The sequence below is a fragment of the Salvelinus alpinus genome, chromosome 27 (genome assembly GCF_045679555.1).
Source record: "Salvelinus alpinus chromosome 27, SLU_Salpinus.1, whole genome shotgun sequence".
NCBI lineage: Eukaryota > Metazoa > Chordata > Actinopteri > Salmoniformes > Salmonidae > Salvelinus > Salvelinus alpinus.
Genome location: NC_092112.1, coordinates 33897883 through 33920110, shown reverse-complemented (window position 1 = coordinate 33920110; position 22228 = coordinate 33897883). Strand labels below are relative to the sequence as shown.

Here is a 22228-nt window from a genome sequence, read left to right as displayed (position 1 = left end):
ATGACGAGATAGAAATGTCTCTCAGAAGGAGCACTGTGGCCCGCCGCACCAGTACATTTTTTCCCCCCTCTCAGACACCTAAGCCTTGTAGCACTGTGTCAAGACACCACAGCGATTATGGTGAAGAGGATGAGAACTGCTGTGGCCGGAGTCCTAAGAGTCAAAGGCTTAACAACCCCAGTCTAATGATTCTATATTCAGGTGAGGACGTACCTTCTTATATGCCAAATTTCCTTCCAACCCCTGGCAGACTAAGTCCTACTCTTGAGGATAGTGCTAAGATTAGCTGTTCTAGCCACGCCCTGGGCCAACAGGGTCCCTCACTCACGAGGAACAGAAGTGGAATAATGATGAGGGCAACACTGAATCCCCCAGCAGAGTCAGAGACCGACAAAACAGAAGAAGAGAAAGTCAAAAGGACAACCGCCCCTGACGACAAAGACTCTGATGCATAGCATCCTCCCCCCCGTCTTATCTTCTATTCTTGAACAATAAACACATTCAGCATCATAATTGAGCCTATATTGTAGTCATTTTACAGTGCTATTGTGGAATACAATATGATGATTTGTGGCATGGATCTGGAGTGTGTTTTTGCTTAAGAGAGTAAGAGAGAGTGAGAGTGAGAGAGAAAGAGCGATAGAGAGAGCGAGAGAGAGAGAGATAGAGCAAAACTGCATGTACAATTCAACTTTAAATGACTCAGTGGCAGTTACATTTGCCAAGACCCACTCTAAGTTTACAGTTTACACTGTTGGTAGAAACAGAGACTGAGGAGTACATCTTGAACTATTCACAATTATTCCATCAATATTCTCCTACTATCAACCAATTACACAGAGGTCACGCCTTTCTGACAGAAACATAAAAAATCATGAAAAGTGATTAGTGTCTCGAGTCTCATTCATTCACCTACCTGCGGTGTTGGTCTGCAGACTGCAGAACGGCTCCCCACTGCACCTCTGTGTAACTGACGGTCTGCATGATGTCCAGTTTTAGACTCTCTACCAGGCCCGGTCTGTGGGCCAGCCTTTGGCCTGCTTCCTTCAGCTCCTCCATACGAGACGCTCCCTCTGCCTTGGCACTCAACACAGTCTGCCAGACACAACAGAGGCAGCAAGAGACAAAGGTTTCATGTTTAAAGGTACAATATGTGACTTTCATTTCAGTTCATTTCCTTTTTTGTGCGCTATTAGAGGATATCTGCACCACCACCAAATAATCTGCAGGCGGAGTTTGGAGTAAGCCCAAAGACAGGTTCTTACCTCTGCAGCTTGTAGTCTTTGCTCAGCCTGGCTGTGTATGCATGGAGCTCCAGTGGCCAGAGAGTCAGCCTGCTGTTGCAAGACTCTAACCCAGGCTTGGGTGTCCTGGGCCAGAGTCTGGAAGGCCTGGGTGTGGCTGGACAGAGAGCTCTGGTTCTCCTTGGAGGCAAACAGATGGGTGTGGAGACTGCAGCAGCGCTCTAGAAGTTTCTCACTCTCTTTTAGGAGGGGGGAATGCTTTAGGGTGCTCCCATGTAAGGTGGTTATGTGTCCACTGAGGGCCTCTGTGTGCTTACTAAATTTGGGGGAAGAGTTAAAACCATCACTACCATCATTATGACCTTTATGACCATCATCATCATAATTATTGTTTTGATCATTATTGCAAATGTCATCATTGTAGTTAATGCAATTTTAGATTATGTGACCTGTGTTCGACTACTTCCTCCTGCAAGTGGCTAAGCTCCTCCCCTTTCTCCACCTTCAGCACTGCGGCTTGCAACCACTCTTGCAGACGGGCACACTCCTCCTGCAGACTACCACACAAACACACACACATTAGTAAAACACTACTGCAAGTAAATCCTAACTAATATGTTATTTGCGTACCATAAAATAAAGTGCAACCAAAACCACCAATCACAGATGCTGGATTTTGGAGTACATTTGGGGGAACATGGAATCTGATAGTATGTCACACATTATACACCCAAGACGGACTCATATCTGAATAGATACACTTGCAACTATCAATAGGTGTGCTTGTGACAGCCAGTACCTGTGCAAGGCCTCGATATCCCTCTGGGCCTGCACCCTCATTTCACTAATGTGCTGACGGGCTGCGCAGACAAGCTCATGCAGCCGGACACCATCCGCAGCTAGGCTCTGCAAGCTCTGTGGGCTGGCCACGGAGGTCATGAGGTGTAGCTCCTCCAGGAGGCCCTCTGCCTGCTTTTCCTGTGTCTGAAGCTGTTCAGACAGCTCCTGCACATGAAAGCAGGTGTTTGAGCAATGAGTACCAAGACTAGTGGCAGGAGGAGAATAATATTATGGAAAACAGTGTTTTTTTAACACTGGGTAGTTTTAGACACTAATAAGAACATATAATAGGTTCAAGGAAATCTGCTGATCATTATAATACACTTTTGTGTCTTTATAGTCAATCAATCAATGACTCAATCAATCAATGACTCTCAGGAGCATAGTTCTTAATCATCCCTCACATGAACCAAAGAAACCATGGGTACCCTCTGAAATGGGGATATGGGTCAAACATAAGAAATACCATATGGGAAAGTATTGACCCTCACCTGAATCTGTGTGAGGAGCTTTGGGCCGTCGGCAGCACTGAGCGTGTCTAGTGAGTCCTGGATGCCTTGAAGAGAGGAGTGACACTCGGCCATCTTGGCTGCCACTTGTCCCTTGGCCACCACCAGGTGCCTGTAGACATCCTCGAGGTCGGAGAAGAGCTCCTTCACCTGCTCCATCTTCTTCCTCATCTGGGTCTCGATCACCTGGGTGAGGAAGAGGAAGTGGAAGAGTCGGTCACTGCTGAGCATCATTTTGAAAATTGAACAAAATAAACTTCTCTAAATTGTGTCTCTGAGAGAGTATTACTTTTGACTTTGTAAACGAGGACCCTTTCTAAAGTAGTGATAAAGAACTTAATAAGAAGAAGCGCAAAGACCTGTTCAGGCCAACCCAGAGCCATATAGACAAATTCAGACTAACTCTGGCAATCTCAGACCCCCACAGCATATCCCAGGCCCATTCAAGCTGTCCTAGAAGTATACAGGCTACCCCAGGCCCATTCAGGTTATCCCAGAACAACAGAGGTTAACCAAGAACCACCCAGGTTATACCACTCCCACAGGCTATCCCAGACCCATCCATGCCCATTAAGGCTTTTCCAGGCCCCTTGGATCACCCATACCTACTCTGGCCCACATAAACCTGTTTATTCAATATGGAATTAGTGCCAAGAGAAATTGAATTTGAAGGAAAGAATTTAGCATTTGTATCCAGAAATTGAATTTAATATCACTCCATATTTCCAGATCCAATCAAGTCCCACTCCCACCAGGCCCACCTCTCAGGCCCACTCACCTGAAGCTCCAGTGGGGGCTCCTTGCTCTGCAACAAGACCTGGATCTCCGAGGCCCTCCTGTGGAAGCGCCCCACACTCTCCTCCTGGACCCGGATCTCCTCCTACAGTAAGAACACAACATGGGTCCATGATCAAGGTTGGGACCCAATCCATTTCAATATATTCAGGGAATTAGTTGAAATCCAAATAAAACAAAACGGCAGAGAAAAAAAGTCTGAATCTCAAATACATGGTACTCTTGGAATCTTTAACTGGAATCAACAGGCAGACAGACAGACCATCACGACTCCCCTTTCAAAGTGAAAGGACTTGAGTTGCCAGAGGGCGTTATGTTACCTGCATAGCTGTGACTTCTTGTTCGCTGTGGAAGGGGTGTGACTGCACCAGGTGGGCCATTTTGTGGCTGGTCCAGCTCTCCACCTCTCCGCCCAGCTGTAGCAGCCCATCCCACAGGTCCAGCCCCATGCATAGGTTGTCCAGGTGAGAGTCTGTCCTCTCTGTCACCTGGGAAAATCACAGCTGTTAGGTTTGACGTTCTAGGCAATAATCCATTCAGGGCACACATTTATCTGAGTACCTACCCTATGAGACTTGGCTTGCGTTCGGTAGACCAGAGCAAACATTTTGACCCGAAGGTTTAGTACTAGTGCACTTGGGTAAACACTGTTATTACACTACCCTAAAGTAACAAAATAGGAGAGCCAAAGTCACGTGAGAAATTTGACGCAAATTGAAAACGTGTCTTTCTGCTGAATAATTATAGGGCCCCCTGTGGTGTAACTACTTGTACTTGTATTGGTCTCTGGCAATGGGGTGAGAACTCACATCTAGCCAGCGGTCCATCAGGGTGTCAGCCTCGCTCTCAAATGCAGTTTCAGGGCAGTCAAGGAGTTGGCGCAGCTGAGACTGCAGCTGCTTGCAGACGCCTCGCATCTCCTCCACTCCCTCCCCGAGACCACTCAACTCTGCCTTGGTGCTGTGGACCTGGTATATACACACGCACATGTACGCACGTATGCACGCACACACACACACACACACACGCACATGCACACACAAACAGACACCCACACACACATAAATACAAACAAAGGCACACAGAAAAAGAAAAGTATGAAAAATATATACACAACAAAGCACATTTGAGAGAAAATGTTATTAGGATCTTATGCTGCAATCATGTGGTGGGAAAAATAGATAATTATGGTTGTGTTATCTGGTGCATAGTTCTTGTGGTCGTGTTATCTGGTGCATAGTTCTTGTGGTCGTGTTATCTGGTGCATAGTTCTTGTGGTCGTGTTATCTGGTGCATAGTTCTTGTGGTCGTGTTATCTGGTGCATAGTTCTTGTGGTCGTGTTATCTGGTGCATAGTTCTTGTGGTCGTGTTATCTGGTGCATAGTTCTTGTGGTCGTGTTATCTGGTGCATAGTTCTTGTGGTCGTGTTATCTGGTGCATAGTTCTTGTGGTCGTATTATCTGGTGCATAGTTCTTGTGGTCGTGTTATCTGGTGCATAGTTCTTGTGGTCGTGTTATCTGGTGCATAGTTCTTGTGGTCGTGTTATCTGGTGCATAGTTCTTGTGGTCGTATTATCTGGTGCATAGTTCTTGTGGTCGTGTTATCTGGTGCATAGTTCTTGTGGTCGTGTTATCTGGTGCATAGTTCTTGTGGTCGTGTTATCTGGTGCATAGTTCTTGTGGTCGTGTTATCTGGTGCATAGTTCTTGTGGTCGTGTTATCTGGTGCATAGTTCTTGTGGTCGTGTTATCTGGTGCATAGTTCTTGTGGTCGTGTTATCTGGTGCATAGTTCTTGTGGTTGTGTTATCTGGTGCATAGTTCTTGTGGCTGTTGTTCTTGTTGCAGTTATTGTTTTTGTTGTCATTACTATAAGGTGTAGCTCTCTACCTTAGTGAAGAGTCTCTGTAGGTTGTCTTTGCCCATGTACGAGGCCTGTTCACTGATGGTGCGCTCGGCCCTCTGTAAGGTCCTGCTTAGACGACTGTGTACCATTTGGAACCTCTTCAGTAATTCTGTTAGACCTCCACAACGATCCAGCCTGTGCAGTGCACACACACAGCTTGATCACAAACAGCACAGGCACATACAGCACAGTCACACACACAGCACAATCACACACTCACATATACAGTTAGTTCTAAGTGTCCTTATCAGATGTTGACTGTTTTCTGAAAAGTTCCCTTTCCCATCCCTTCGATACTTGTCTGTCTACTCTTTACCTTCATTTTAACCTCACTCCCTTTTAACCTCACTCCCTCTTTACCTCCATTTTAACCTCACGCCCTCTTTACCTCCATTTTAACCTCACGCCTTCTTTACCTCCATTTTAACCTCACTCCCTCTTTACCTCCATTATAACCTCACGTCCGCTTTACCTCCATTTTAACCTCACGCCCTCTTTACCTCCATTTTAACCTCACGCCCTCTTTACCTCCATTTTAACCTCACTCCCTCTTTACCTCCATTTTAACCTCACTCCCTCTTTACCTCCATTTTAACCTCACTCCCTCTTTACCTCCATTTTAACCTCACGCCCTCTTTACCTCCATTTTAACCTCACTCCGTCTTTCCCTCCTCTCTCCTCCATTTGTCTCTTCTTTTTTGCTCCTCTCCCTCATCTGTCTTCTTTCCTCAGTAATGCCTCTGTTGGTCTGCTCCTCTCCCCTAATTTCTTTGGGCCTTAAGCCCTTCCCCCTGTTCCTGTACCTTCTTTTTTTGGAGTGCATTCTCGCCTCTATGTTGTCCCCTATTATTTTGGGCAGTATCCTCCTCCCCATTGACCCTGTCACTCCACCTCTCCTTCACCTCTCCTCTTCCTCTCTTACCTCCCAGTAATGGTTCTGTTGGACACCTCCCTCCTACCTTTTCACTCCTCCACTCCTTTATTTCACTCCTCTCTCTTCTTTCTGTCTTACCTCTCTGTAATGGCTCTATGGGTCTCCTCCCACAATGTCTCCAGCTCCTGTGTGGCTCCGCCCCTCTCGGGGTTGGGGGTCGTTTGCGCAGCAGCACGGTCTGCAGCCTCTAGACTCTGCAGCTCAGAGCGCAGCGCAGCCAGACGCCCCTCCAGGTCTGCCAATGCACGCATCCTGATGAGGAGGAGGACAGGGAGAAAGAGCGTGTTTGCTCATACACAAGTGCTACAGAGAAAGTGTGTATGTGTGTGTTTGTGTGCATGTTTGTCACTCACCTGTGCTGCACTGCAGGGAGTGTCGGCTCCTTCAGTCCCTGCTGCTCCACTGCCCTCTGAATCTCTCTCAGGACCACCAGTAGGGCCATCCTCCTCTGACCTGAACTCCTCTTCTCCTCCCCCTCTTTCCCTTCCACCTGGCCCTTCCTCCTAAGGCCCGATGATTCCTCCTCTTCCCTCCTTCTTTGTGCCTTAGGCCCTACCCCCTGTTCCTGACCCCTCTTTCTTTGGAACGCATCATCCTCCTTTTGTTCCAATCCCCTCCTCTGCATGTCAGGCCCCTCCCCTTTCCCCCTCCCTTTAAGGCTTAGCTCCTCCTCCTCCTTCTGCTTCTGTCCCCTCCCAATTCTGCTTCCGGCCAACTCGAGGTCTGCCTCATCCAGTCGCCGTGACAACGCTGCCACTGTGTCACGACAAGTCACAGCAGCTCCTTCCATCGTCAACTCCATTCCGGCTGCCTCCAGTAGACCATCCACGCTCCCGGCTTCTTCTCCGTACTTCCTCACACTCTGCCGGATAGACAGCAGCCCGGAATGTCTGCCTCGGGCCCGGGTCGCACCATCTCCATGTTGCCAGTGGTCCAAGGGAACCAGCGCAGCCTGTATCTCAGCGTCGGCCTCTCGTATCTGGGCTAGAAAGCGATCAAGGGCCCCGGCGGCAGAGCGCACCCTCTTTAGTGTCTGTCTGAGCTGGTGGAGGCGGTGGCACTGGGGTGGGGGTGTAGAGGGGTCTAGGGCCTCCCCCCCGGAGGTCTGCCCCGACACGCACTTCAGCTCCGCGTGGAGCCGCTGGTCCATTTCCTGGGGACAGGTAGACAGTAGACACTTAAAGACACACTCTTTGAACTTGATTAAATTACCCATTGATTATTGAAAAATATTACTTATTAACGGCTCATGAGCTTAGTGTGTGTGTGTGTGTGTGTGTGTGTGTGTGTGTGTGTGTGTGTGTGTGTGTGTGTGTGTGTGTGTGTGTGTGTGTGTGTGTGTGTGTGTGTGTGTGTGTTGAACAAAATAAATACAACTCATCAACTGTTGTGAGTCAAGTCAACTGATGAGTGAACACTGACGTGTACAGTATACCTTAAAGTCAGCCATAGTCCAGGGATCAGTCAGCCCATAGGCTGAGATAGCTATGGGCTGCCTGGTGATGCGGTCAAGCTGGTCTGAGATCAGTGATATCTGAGAGTCTGCTGATTCCATCAGCTCCACGGTGGTGTCCAGAGAAGCCATTCTGAGAGAGAAACACAAGCCATTTCATTTCACACACATGTATGCACACACAAACACACAAACGCAGGAATAACTACCAAGTATTTAAAAGGAAATGATGTGGTAACAATGGGTACTTTGAACCCCCAAAAAATTCTACACAATTGGTCCCTACATGTGTTCGCATCTTTTGAAATTCTAAAGGGGAGTGGACATTTTCGCCCATGCTTTGGCTGAGAGTTCCCGTTTAGGGGGGTGGAGACTTCCCTAGTCTCGTTAGAATCTTTTATCATACGTCTCCCCTGTGGTGGTTAATTACTTTACTATCAAATGAGGAGAGACAAACTTATCACACCAGTCAGACTTATACTTAAACTAAATCTTTAATAATAACAGCTTTGCAATGGCAATGACTTTCAACGATTCACCATTTCTAATGAACCGTTGAGAGTGATAAAACAAAAGTACAAAGATCTTTTATAGCCAAGATACACCCCTTTCAACCTACATGACGAACAACAGATACATAGAATGGTCACAAGGTTAAGATTTGTATGAAAGATATCTATAATACATAGCAGATAGCAACTGCTGTGTCAACAGTTTCCATTGTATAGACCAGTGTCTGGCCCTCCTACTCCAAACTGGAACTGTCTCTTCCTGGTACGGTATAGAACAGAAACATTAACTCATGTTCTCTGGAATGCTCTTTAGGTTTTATCACCCAAAGACATCGTAAATCTCCTCTGTCAGTGTTATCTCATAGCGGCCCATCCTCAGTAGAACACACACACAATAGTTAACAGAATACTCTATTCTGTCGAATGAAACAACCATTATAATGCAATACAAGCATTATAACATAATCTTGCAATTTCCCTGACACCCCAAAAGTACTTTTTCAAATAAATCAAATTAACTTGAAAGTGGGACTGGACCTGGTCTGCAGGCAGATCTGCTGGCCTCTCCACTGCTGAACGAGCTTGGCCCCTTCACTGTCCCCCTCCAGTCCACCTCGCTCTGCACTCTGCTGCTGGGACACCTGGGAGGACTGCAGCTCAAACTCAAACCACAGCACCTCAGTCTCCTGCTTAAGAGCCTGCCGACACACACACACACACACATATTTTTGAAACGCACACACATTTAAAACACACGCACACATTTTTTTTATGTACACACACACACACACGTTTTGAAACGGACTGAAATGGGGAGGTACTACCTGAAAGTGTACAATAACATATTCTAATTTTCAAACAGCATGTCCAAATCTGTCAGGAAGGCAACTGAGACCATAGAAATGATCTGTGTCACCCATGAGTGTTCCAGTCCAATTGGTGTGAGCCTGGGCTTTGTCCCTTCCAGTAGTTCTTTGTCTATTTAATGTATTTTTTTAAAGTCTTGTGTAAGCTGCAAAGCTATGCAATGTTTCTGCATAGTAAACTGCCAAAATGCATCATTGTGGCACAGGTATTTATATATGTGTGAAATAAACAATTCTATGGCTGAGCCTTACCTGTAGCTCCTTGATGTGGCTGTGCAGGGCAGAGGTGGTGACTGGCTCGGGCTGAAACTCTCTCTCCAGACTCTGTCTGTTTCTCTGGAGCTGTGAATGGAAGGCTGAACGGGAAGCTCTGTACCTGAATAGCCAAGGTTCAACTTTGTTAATATTATTATTTTTAAATTGAACAAAAGTGACATTTGTTGACGCAGTGCAAACAAATTAAGACAGGAATTAAAAATCTAAAAACAACCAGCAAAAATAGGTAAAATATAAAAAGTTGTTCAATTGATTCAGTGCAGTCATTTAATAACAACACATTTGATCTATGAGCATCTTTCAAAACAACCAGGGATACTGTCCCTGAAAACCAGAGGTGAGAATAAAGCATCACTCACATTAGCGACTTTCTCCTGCATTAAACAAAACTATCAAAGTATAAATGTCAACAAGTGCGACAAGTTTTAAAATGGAGCGTTGGTTGAAACGGTTTGGTAATGTGGTCGATTGGCCCTGGCAACTTGTTGTTGTAGTGGTTGGCACAGTGTCTATAAACAGTTTATAGCTTTCTTATAGCCTTCTATATCTATATATGAAAGTGTATATTTAACTTTTTTTTTTACAGTCATTCCAATCTGTTTCTCTATCCATATCTCAGCATCAACACATGATCCAACCATTGTTCTTGTCAGCTCATCCTATCCAGGCTTACAAACTGTGTAGGCTAATGCAACGATTTGAGCTCGCCTTGAACAAATTGAAAAGAGGCTTTAATGGAAGAGAATTATCAGCATGCGTCTTGACTGTCTTTCTTTAACTTATGTTTACACTAGCCAACATACAGTAGAGATGGATCCCTTACCTCTCCACCACTTCCTGCGTCGACGACCCCTCTTCCTGTGTGGGGGTGGTGTCGGTGGCCGGGATGACTGTCCATTCAGGTGCCTGCTGCTCGGTCTCCACGCTATCGCCCCTGACAATCACCTAGGAGACAGGCAAACAAGCGCACTGTAACAGCGGGGTCAGGGGAGGCAGTAAAGTTGGACAGTAGCTCTAGCACACTCCGACATGAAGTTTCCCCCTAGGTACAGATACAGGATCAGCTTCCCCTCCCTTAATTATTTTCTTAACCATTGGGGGGGGAAATGCTATACTGACACAGGATCAGTATCTAGAGGCAACTTCACCCTACACCCTCTAGCACGGCTTTATCCAATTACTGGGGATTAACTCCTACAGCTGCCGCTGTCATAAGAGGTGCCAGGAGCAGCCAACCAAGACTCTGCCTCTAGTATGAGGTTCTTAGGAAAAGAGCAAATGGCAGTTTTTTTTGAAGATGTTTTAACACTTTATTCAGACTGCAAGTAACTGAGATGAGATGAAACAATGGGAAGGGGGAATGCAGGGGCTAAACCCCAGTCTCCGGTGGGGAGTTGTAAATTATGACACGTGCCAGAGACTGTTACCACTACACCATGGCTCTTCACAAAGGCCAGTTTAAAGGTCCAATGCATCCATTTATATATTAATATCAAATAATTTCTGGGTAACAATTAAGTACCTTACTGTGATTGTTTTCAATAAAAAATTTACAAAAATTACTTCTTAGCAAAGAGCAATTTCTCAAGCAAGAATTTTGCAAGGACTGTCTGGGAGTGGTCTGAGTGGGGAAGGGAAATCTAGCCATTATAGGCAGAGAGGTGTGGAACTTTCTTTCTTATTGGTCTACTAAATAATTTACCTCTAACTAATGTATCCTCTGATACAGCATAAATATTTTGAATGAAGCCATAGTGTCGGTTTTCCCTAGTTGGCATAGTCCTTGAAATGTCAATTGCCGTTCAGATGTAACCAGAGCCATCTGAGAATATATATATACAGCTATCCACACCCTTCATTGAGCCCAAGCCCACTCTCTGAGAATATACTTTCCCAGCCATTAGTAGGAGTGAAACACCAGATTCAGGATACACGAGACTAGCATCCTACCATCCTACCACTTCCAGTACCTGAGTGTGATTTGGGCCTTGTTGGTGGCTTTTCTGCACATGCATTAAACGACCCCCTTGGACTTGCAGTAGGCGGCCCTGGACATGCAATGGGCGATCTTGGACTGGGAGTGGGTGTTCCGGGGTCTGCAGTGGGAGACCCTGGACTTGCAGTGGGCGGTCCTGTCTTAGTTGGGTTTGGTTCTGGTCTTGCAGAGCCTGAGAGCGGTGTCCAGCTTGCTTTTGTGGGAGCTCCTGGCTTTGCTTTTGTGGGCCAGCCTGCTGGCCAGTCTCGCTCAGCAGGGTGTGATCTCCAGGCTCGCACCCCCTGCTAAAGTGACACAAGAACAACAACAGGGGGTAAACCCAGGACAATCACTTAGCTAATCAAATTGGCTGGCATCAGGAAATATAAATACAAATACACATCATTAATATTTTGAGGTTTTACAGACAAAACAAGTGGCTGATGTTTAACTAGCCCATCAATAATTTAACTTTATCGCATCAAACAATCATCTAAATGAATTTAATAATTGTATTACTACTAAGATATTAAAGACACTACAGGCTATTTGCAATTAGAATTGTTGATCACCATGGGCAGACCAGAAATTGGCCCGGGCATTTCTCGTACACCGGCCCATTTTTTCCCTTGAGGCCCCAATTACTAGCCAAATAATGATAATTTTGCACAAAACCCCCAATTTATACCAGACCACTGGGCTAAAGATGGACCAGCCCATCTGGCATTTGCCAAAACTTCCCAATGGCCAGTTTGTTTCTGTAGAGCACCATTGAAACTTTGTAACTGTAGCGCTATGTTTCACCTGTCCTGCGGGGGCCCTGTGGCACCGTGTTGCAGTTGCGGCATCATGCTCCCTTGCCCTCCCCCTGACTCCCTTCGCTGGACTGCAGCTCTGCTGGGGGCACTTTCCGGGGCCAGGGTCTCACACAGCTCCCTGAGGGCCTCCAGGCGCTCTGCACCCCTCAGCGTCACACTGCCCTCTGTGGGTAGACATGCCTAGAACAATATAAATAAAATAGAATGAATCCTACTGGTACACGGGTACGCACATGTGGGTACGCAGACCTGCAATCAACTGCGGCCCCTCATGATGAGTTCAGCTTTTTTGTGGCCCCCACCCCGATCAAAGTTTCCCATCCCTGATGTAGACCAAGCTCCAGAGCCACGTTTGAAGTACAGTGAAGTACAGTGGTTTGGAGAATGAGAACCCCGTTAGACTAAATGAGAATGATGTACAGTCAGGATCAACCTGTAAAAAAACACGTCTCCTCCCAACCCTTCTGCTTCAAAGCCTCCATTGCATGGCAATCACAGGTGGCTGGTGAGGGGAGTACAGCTCATAATAATGGCTTGAATGGAGTGAACGGAGTGGTATCAAACACATGGAAAGCATATCATTTTGATATCATTCTATTTATTCCCCCAACCACCACTAATGGAAATTAGGCCTCGTTTCATGCTATCATGTTACCGTGCAACAATGGTGTGAAATATTGATTCAAAAGATTTCGTGGTACCTGTTGTCTGTACACAGGTTCAGGGTCAGTGGCATCTCGCTCAGTGTTAGTAGTGTATATGTCACATCTCATAACAGTGGGGTTAAGGGACCGCACCCCGTTGACCTCAGACCACAAGAGTGGCAAAAAGGCAGTCATCTCTGAATGCACAGCCTGGGCGTCACAAGACACAAAACCACTGTTAGTAAGACGAGGCATTAAATCAAATTAAATGAGCATAGAATGATAAGCTGCTCATGCAATGCATTGGTACAGTGTTCATATTAGGACTCCTTGAGACTGACACAACTACAACTGGTGTGTGCAATCCTAATACGGAAACCATACAGCTCACTGCAATTGGATTGGGATAGGTTGACAAAAAAATGTATCCACTGATCTGCACATAACCTATACATTTCCCAATGGAGCTCAAAGCCCTGTTAGGTATGAGTTCAATCATCACTTTTCTGCCAACCCTAACCATTATGTTTTATTAAAAGGTTATTTATTGTGGCCTGGGGTGGTCTAGCTGTCTAGGCTGCTGCCTCTAGAATACACGTACTGCTACCAGCATGGGTTTGAATCCAGCCCATTGCTCTTTCAGCCACAACTCTCCTATTTTTCGTCTATACCTCTTTCTGTCCTATCCAATAAACAATAAAATATGTAAGGGGTGGGACTGCCCCACTCCTTAAAAAATAAATACATTTTATTTATCAAAGGCAGCAAACAGTGAACAAACATTTTCTATAGTGACCCTTCTTGTAAGTCACTCTGGATAAGGCTGTCTTCTAAATGACGAAAATATAACATCTTTAAATCTGATGTCTTCTTTGAACCAGCTCCTTTTCCCATTCTTACCTCCCACTGGCTCCTGACTGAAAGAGACAGTAGCTTCACGGCTTGGAGCTGGGCCCCAGAACAGAGGGCCCCCAAACCCTCAGCGGCCCCCAGGAACTCCTCCAGGATGGCGGGCCTCAAAGCACCCAGGGCCCTCTGGAAGGCGAGAGATCATGCAGACAAAAATCATTACCACCACACGGACATGTTGACCATGGACAACACGACCACATACTGACCATTGACCAACACTGACCATTGACCAACACTCCAAACAGACATTGAATTCCATAAATATGAGGTGTTGCACCGTTGCCATACTCTGAGATTACAAACGACAACTTCTGACAAAGGACAACTTTTACTATATTGCACAAAATTTGACAGGTATTAAATAAAGAGACACTTTATTCAGACATATTAAAAAGTTACACACATGATAATAATGGAGATGCAACCTTTGACAAGGAAAAAAACTCAAATGTGAGATGAAATACTCTTTGATTTCATACCTCTTTTCTCTTGGCTTGCCAGTCAGACATCTCTCGGTCACTGAAGAGTAAGATGGCTTCCTGGATGTTCTCTTGCAAGCGAAACTTGGCCTTCTCCAGCCTGCTCCTAGCCATTGCCTTGGCTTTCGAGTAGATCTCGCTATGGACCATGAACGGTGGGTGTGGAGAGGCTTGGTCGCTACCCTGTTGAGGAGGGTTCTGGGTCCTCAGCTGGCCTTTAACTCTGAATTTGGGGATGTGGATCTGTTTTTGAGTTGGTTCAGACTGGGTTTGGGGCACTGTGGGAACATGGTACAAAGATTGACCCACAGGCTGCTGCTCTTGCTCTTCGTGACTTTGGTTCAAAGGTTGAGTTTCACTGGGTTTGGCGTATGTTTGAATTTGGGCCAGAAGCTGAACTCGAGGTTCAATGGGAGTTTGAGTTTGCTGCGTTTGAGGTTTGTTTTGAGTCAGAACCTGAGATTGAGTGAGGCCCACCGCCTGAGGCTGTGTTTGGGCCTGAGTGTGAGGTTGACTTTGTGATAGGGCCTTGGTGGTGGCTGTCTGGCAGATGGCCTGGGATAGACGATCCCCTTGCAGTGGGCTATGGGGCTCTGTGTGCCGCCGATGTGGGGGTGTCTGAGTTACAAGCTTGGCGTGGGATGGCAGGTCACTCTTGCTCTTGGCTGTGGCCGCTGCAAATGAACCCGTCTGGGTCTCTGGCAGTGAGTACCAGCGGACTACCACCTTGGGTGGTGGCTCATCCCCCGCCGGCACCCGAGCTCGCCTTGACCCCAGGGAGCTAAGCATCTCCACCATTTCCTGAAAAAGGAAAGACACACAACCCAAATCAAACACCTCTGAAACTGAGACATACAAACTTCAAAGAGCACTCCTCAATTTCTATATCCGCCTACAGTCAGGTCTTAACATGTTCATAAACTAAGGGTTGGGTCTTTGGGAATGTAACAGCCGACAACTGGATTTATTAATAATCTGCTAGTTTAATGGTCGAACATGACGACCCACACTGTTTTCCATAGACTGAAATGAAGCACTTCCGTTTCCTACCCAGCTAGCCTGAAATGTCAGATAATCATGGCTGCTGTGTGAATCCGTTGTCCATTACTGTAAGTACCTGAGCCTGAGCAACTGCTTCTGTGACTCTGTCTTCCAAAGCAGCTGCATTGAGGTGTTGAATAGGGGAGTTCGTCTGTGCTTTCTCCACCAGGACTTGCAGGTCCTGCCTCTCTGTCACCACTTGGCCCTCAAGCTGCAGGCCACGAGAGATCAGTGCCTGCGCGGAACGAGAGAAACAAACAAAATGTTGCAAAAACATTATTTTTACGTTTCTGGAATGTTATGAAGTAATGTGTCGTGGAAATTCTACACATGTCGTGGAAAATACCACCAGAGACACTTTAAGTCAATCTAAATGAATCATTGTTTATTAACAGTTAAGTTAACTGGAGAGGTTCCAACAAACTTGATGCACCATAGTGAACGTCTGTCAGGAGCTCTAACTGGGCAGTCCCGTTAGTTATCTTATATACTTACACAGACAAGTAATATTTGCATGATTTAGCTTATTCATTATTCATCATAATTAATTAATCATCAACATTTGGTTCATGCATGTGACTGACCAATACTGGTTCAAGCATTTGACAGACCAATACCTCACAAGGCTTCTTCTCTCCAAGCTGAGACCTTGAAACTGAGATAACGTTCCTAAAACAAGGTTCTGGGCGTCCTGCCAAATTGCAGATACTGATAGTGAGGATTCGTTCAATCAGTCACTTGCATGAACACAGAAATTGGTTATTAGAAAGGCACAAACATAAAATGTTTCATCACAAATGTTAAATCAAAGTCTTATTAGAACGTAATGGCAATGGTAGCTAATGTCTTAGGAATGTTTTTAGTTTGCTGGTAGGACTAAATTTAATACCTGTAGCCTATGTTATCTGTCACTACTGTAATACATGATCTGCCACTACTAGAATACATGATCTGCCACTATTAGAATACATGATCTGCCACTACCAGAATACATGATCCGCCACTACTAGAATACATGAACCGCCACTACTAGAATAAATGATCCGCCACTACTAGAATACATGATCCGCCACTACTAGAATACATGATCCGCCACTACTAGAATACATGATCCGCCAGTACTAGAATGCGTGATCTGCCAGTACTAGAATACGTGATCTGCCAGTACTAGAATGCGTGATCTGCCAGTAGTAGAATGCGTGATCTGCCAGTAGTAGAATGCGTGATCTGCCAGTAGTAGAATACGTGATCTGCCAGTAGTAGAATGCGTGATCTGCCAGTAGTAGAATGCGTGATCTGCCAGTAGTAGAATGCGTGATCTGCCAGTACTAGAATACATGATCTGCCAGTACTACAATACATGATCTGCCAGTACTAGAATACATGATCTGCCACTACTAGAATACATGATCTGCCACTACTAGAATACATGATCTGCCACTACTAGAATACATGATCTGCCAGTACTAGAATACATGATCTGCCAGTACTAGAATACATGATCTGCCAGTACTAGAATGCATGATCTGCCACTACTAGAATACATGATCTGCCAGTACTATAATACATGATCTGCCAGTACTAGAATGCATGATCTGCCAGTACTAGAATGCATGATCTGCCAGTACTAGAATGCATGATCTGCCAGTACAAGAATACATGATCTGCCAGTACTAGAATACATGATCTGCCAGTACTAGAATACATGATCTGCCAGTACTAGAATACATGATCTGCCAGTACTAGAATACATGATCTGCCAGTACTAGAATACATGATCTGCCAGTACTAGAATACATGATCTGCCAGTACTAGAATACATGATCTGCCAGTACTAGAATACAGCAAAAGGACATTGATACTGTAAATAGTGATACATGTCCACTTAAGCAGCGACATGTAAAAACAAGAAGTGTAACGGCACCGAGTACTGTATGCTAACGATAATAGTAGTGAAGAGATTATGGGTGCTCACTTTGGCCTCTCTTCCAGGTTTCCTCTCTTCCAGGTGTTGGTGAACCTCCAGGGCTTCGGTCCCCCAGTGACTCAGCTCGGCCAAACGGCCCTCTAACATGGACGTGGCCCTCTGCAGATCACTGCATGTCCTTTCCGCTCTGGCCAGCGCTTGCCAAACCTGCACACACACACGTGCAGATTAGGGTTGGGGTTAGAGTTGGTCTCAATCTGAATTGAAGTCAGTCAATTTAAAATGTTAAAATCTAAAATGTTTTGATGTAAATACTTTTTTCATTTTCAGTTTATTGAAAAGTAATTGAAAATAGGTTCCATTTTTTTAATTATTAGACTGTAATTTCAGTTTGCTTCCTGAATTGACTGACTTCAATTTGAATTTAAGCCTAGTTCACAAATTATATCCACTTGTATCAAAACATAATGCTGTTTCTTGTATAATCTTCTTATAGTCACATTCTTGTCATAACAGCTGCCAGCACACTAGAAAAACATCTTAAAACCGCTAGTCTAAAACCGTTCACGTCCACAGCACTGTCCCAGTGTTTGAAAGGCCAGCAGAAAGGCACTGGGATTGGGGCTACCTCCGGGAGTGTATGTCTGAGTTTTTCCACTTTGTCCACAGGGAAGTCTGGGGATGAGCTGAGAGAACCCAAATCCACCTCCATTATCTTCTTACTCAAAAGCTGCGGGGACACAAATAGGAAAGAAAATAAGGGCGTGAAAGACAGTGCTTTGCACCATGTGCAAACTAGGGTTGTAGTGCTGCCGGAGCGCAGGGGAGTGGCGCCCCCTCACTTTTCAATTTTTCGAATACATGAAGCTGGTATTTCTGGAAAATGTGTTCTGATAAATTCTATATAAATACCTCTAAAATTCCATGTAAAACATCAGAATGACAAACCAAATAAATATATATAGCAGCCTAGGAGGTAGGTAAATGGTGGTTTCATCCCTGTCTTTTCTCTGGTGGTGGCGAGAATGATGAAGAACTATAGGCTACGTGTGTGCACTGCGGAGGCCCGTCAGAGGCTTCACCACTTTGGCCAATCAGAACTTTGAAAGTAAAATCTGCTGTTGAGCCACATGAACCTTATCATCACACCAACGAGATTGAGGATCCAAATTCACTCTGTGTCTGCCTTGATGTTCATAAAACTCCACGCACCCCCTCTTGCACTGCGCAGTGGACACCCAAACCAGAGTGGTCACCTCAAAGCCCAAGGAGCCTGACCCTCTCTGGAAGTTGCTGTAGCCCTGCTTGGGATATTTAGCCCATATTGGCTATTGGTTGAGACGCACAGGGCTTCCAAAAGGGTGCTTCGGTTGTCCCCATAAGAAAACCCTTTTAGGTTCCGGGTAGAACTCTTTTGGGTTCCATTTAGAACCCTCTGTGGAAAGGCTTTTACATGGAACCCATAAGGGTTCTTCAAAGCTAAAAAAAGGTTTTAGGTTCTATATAGCACCGTTTTTTCTAAGAGTGTACTTGGTCAATTGATTTGATAGCATGTTTAATCTATGCAAATCAATTATATGAATTGATAGTTCACTGTTTTATTTTGTTCTTTAATAGGGTAGGCCTACATTGTAACCATGTGTTCAAGCTAATCAAATCAAAGTTTATTAATGATACAGCATAGTGTAAGCTACACAATACAATGAAATGCCTACTCTCAACTAAAGCTCTCCTCGCAAACAGTATTTGTATTTGTATTTACATTAGGCTATAGCCTACAAATAGCTATACCATGTATTCGTAGGCCTATTAGACTACACTGTGAATTATTTTTGTTTCTGAACTGGCTGAATGGCAGAGGTATCCTTCAGCTATCCTTCAGCACCACAAGTTGGTTGAACTTCTTTAACATCATTGCGCAATCCTGGCGCTATCCTTTCAGCACCACGAAGGGCATTCCAATCACTTAAAATAACACTCATCAATATCTGTTGCAAACACTTAATAGTCCAGTCATCATTTATTATTATTATCATTACACATAGAGGATTATCACTTCTCACAGTGGTGGTCGTTTAGTAAAGTTAGATCAAAACTGAATTAATGTCTCGCAAGATCACATAATGATTCATTTGCATTTTACATAACAGAACCGAATATGAAACCATAGCATAGTTGGCATATAAAGTTAATGTTACACCAAAAACACCTCCACATTTCTAAAGAGATTTTAAGATGGTTATCTGAAGCTGAATAGTAAAAAATATATATATAATGCGCCAGAACCCAACAGAGCGCGCCACTAGGCAGGATATATGCTTTGATTGACAATACAAGAAAGGCTAATAGTTACTTACCACCATCTACTCTAATCCGCTCATGAAAGATCTAAATTCATATGCCCATGAATTATCATTCACGACTGACAGTGATGTTGCCGTATTTTGACATTAAGTATGCCTAACTTGGTGTTTGAGGGCATTAAAAATCTAAAATGTTCTTGAGACAATATGTGTAGGCATAGGCAGAGGTTGCAATTAGAGGATGCATTTTATACATATTCTATCATATTAGGCTATTCAATAGGCTACATCTGTCGGTACAAACTCTGATTTAGGAATTTATGCGAATGAATGCGAATTCATGTCGAGCTCTCTGACCTACAAAAATAGCACTACACCACTGGTGCAAACCCATTAGTAAGTCTGGCTCTATGGCTCCTTTTTAATTGGAGGAGAAGACTCCAGATCCCTCACGTCAGACCTTCTTTTCCAATGGTTTTTGAAAAGGCAATGAGAGAGAACACGAGGAATGAAGGAATGACAAATTGAGAAAGTCTCATTGTAGTTGTCTGCCGAGGTGTTCTGTGGAGTTATTCAAAGAAGGAAAGAAAGGAAGTCTCCACACCACTCTCTCACTTGAGAATCTTACCTAGTTATTTTCAGATGATCACATTTTTGCTGTTTTTGTAGTTATGGCAACTAAACTCAGCAAAAAAAGAAACGTCCTCTCACAGTCAACTGCGTTTATTTTCAGCAAACTTAACATGTGTAAATATTTGTATGAACATAACAAGATTCAACAACTGAGACATAAACGGAACAAGTTCCACACACGTGACTAACAGAAATTGAATAATGTGTCCCTGAACAAAGGGGGGGGTTAAAATCAAAAGTAACAGTCAGTATCTGGTGTGGCCACCAGCTGCAATAAGTACTGCAGTGCATCTCCTCCTCATGGACTGCACCAGATTTACCAGTCTTGCTATGAGATGTTACCCCACTCTTCCACCAAGGCACCTGCAAGTTCCCCTAGCCCTCACCCTCCGATCCAACAGGTCCCAGACGTGCTCAATGGGATTGAGATCCGGGCTCTTCGCTGGCCATGGTAGAACACTGACATTCCTGTCTTGCAGGAAATCACGCACAGAACGAGCAGTATGGCTGGTGGCATTGTCATGCTGGAGGGTCATGTCAGGATGAGCCTGCAGGAAGGGTACCACATGAGAGAGGAGGAGGTATTCCCTGTAACGCACAGCGTTGAGATTGTCTGCAATGACAACAATCTCAGTCCGATGATGCTGTGACACACCGCCCCAGACCACGACAGACCCTCCACCTCCAAATCGATCCCACTCCAGAGTACAGGCCTCGGTGTAACGCTCATTCCTTTGATGATAAACGTGGATCCGACCATCACCCTGTCAGGTTTTGGCCAGGATTATTCAGGTTTTGGTCACTAGATGCCCCCATTGCGCCTTTTTGAACCTTTTGTTTTTCCCTTGTTCTAGTTATTTTTTGCACCTGTGCCTCATTTCCTTGTAGGTATTTAAACCCTTAGTGTTCCTCAGTTCTTTGCTCTGTGTTTGTATGTTAGCACCCAGCCCCAGCCATGCTGTGACCATTTGTTTCTCAAGTTGGATTTTCCTGAGGTACTCTGGTTTTGTTCTTGTTTATTTTTGATTATTCTTTTGAGGTTTGTTTTTTCCCTGCTGTTCTTACCACTTTGTGGATTTTCTTTGTATCTTGGAGGATATTCATTTTTCTCTTGGCATTACTTTTGACGTCGTGGATTTATATTTTTTGCCTGAAGATCTTTTTCCTTTATTAAACCACTGTCTCTAGTACTGCTGTGTCTGCCTCATCTTCTGGGTTCTGCCGACTATTAGTGACTGTTTCTCACACCGGGTCCTGACACTCCCCTGGTGAGACAAAACCGTGACTCGTCAGTGAAGAGCACTTTTTGCCAGTCCAACGGTGGGTTTGTGCCCATAGGCGACGTTGTTGCCGGTGATGTCTGGTGAGGACCTGCCTTACAACAGGCCTACAAGCCCTCAGTCCAGCCTTTCTCAGCCTATTGCGGACAGTCTGAGCACCGATGGAGGGATTGTGCATTCCTGGTGTAACTCGGGCAGTTGTTGTTGCCATCCTGTACCTGTCCCGCAGGTGTGATGTTCGGATGTACTGATCCTGTGCAGGTGTTGTTACACGTGGTCTGCCACTGCGAGGATGATCAGCTGTCCGTCCTGTCTCCCTGTAGCGCTGTCTAAGGCGTCCCACAGTACGGACATTGCAATTTATTGCAGTCCTCATGCCTCAATTTATCTGCAGTCCTCATGCCTCCTTGCAGCATACCTAAGGCACGTTCACGCAGATGAGCAGGGACCCTGGGCATCTTTCTTTTGGTGTTTTTCAGAGTCAGTAGAAAGGCCTCTTTAGTGTCCTAAGTTTTCATAACTGTGACCTTAATTGCCTATCGTCTATAAGCTGTTAGTGTCCACAGGTGCATGTTCATTAATTGTTTATGGTTCATTGAACAAGCATGGGAAACAGTGTTTAAACCCTTTACAATGAAGATCGGTGAAGTTATTTGGATTTTTACGAATTATCTTTGAAAGACAGGGTCCTGAAAAAGGGACGTTTCTTTTTTTGTTTATGTGTGTGTTTTCTATAGCTGTTCGCTCCTCTCCCTGTAGGCTTTACAGACGCTCCCCACCCCTTGGCTGCAATCCTTCTAGTTTAGTGTACACTGCACACATAACTCAAGTGGAATTCCGGGTCTCTCGCAGCGTTTGGAACTGCCGATCTGCGGTCAAGAA

General features: G+C 45.0%; 1 protein-coding gene across 3 annotated transcripts in view; it reads right to left on the bottom strand.

Moving 5' to 3' along the window:
- The window catches only part of syne2a (spectrin repeat containing, nuclear envelope 2a), a 209188-nt gene that overhangs the window by 163289 nt on the left and 23671 nt on the right, over positions 1–22228 (bottom strand). For all 3 annotated transcript variants that reach the window (XM_071370396.1, XM_071370394.1, XM_071370395.1), the window contains exons 18-39: positions 17759–17860; positions 17179–17337; positions 15280–15438; positions 14163–14963; positions 13672–13806; positions 12114–12307; positions 11305–11614; positions 10158–10279; positions 9311–9434; positions 8730–8890; positions 7663–7813; positions 6581–7380; positions 6306–6479; positions 5278–5428; positions 4198–4356; positions 3709–3876; positions 3372–3473; positions 2576–2779; positions 2044–2249; positions 1694–1801; positions 1266–1560; positions 917–1095 (exon numbers count right to left, since the gene is read on the bottom strand). In XM_071370396.1, the coding sequence (XP_071226497.1) occupies positions 917–1095; positions 1266–1560; positions 1694–1801; positions 2044–2249; positions 2576–2779; positions 3372–3473; positions 3709–3876; positions 4198–4356; positions 5278–5428; positions 6306–6479; positions 6581–7380; positions 7663–7813; positions 8730–8890; positions 9311–9434; positions 10158–10279; positions 11305–11614; positions 12114–12307; positions 13672–13806; positions 14163–14963; positions 15280–15438; positions 17179–17337; positions 17759–17860 (4964 nt within the window). The remainder of the gene's footprint in view (positions 1–916; positions 1096–1265; positions 1561–1693; positions 1802–2043; positions 2250–2575; positions 2780–3371; positions 3474–3708; positions 3877–4197; positions 4357–5277; positions 5429–6305; positions 6480–6580; positions 7381–7662; positions 7814–8729; positions 8891–9310; positions 9435–10157; positions 10280–11304; positions 11615–12113; positions 12308–13671; positions 13807–14162; positions 14964–15279; positions 15439–17178; positions 17338–17758; positions 17861–22228) is intronic.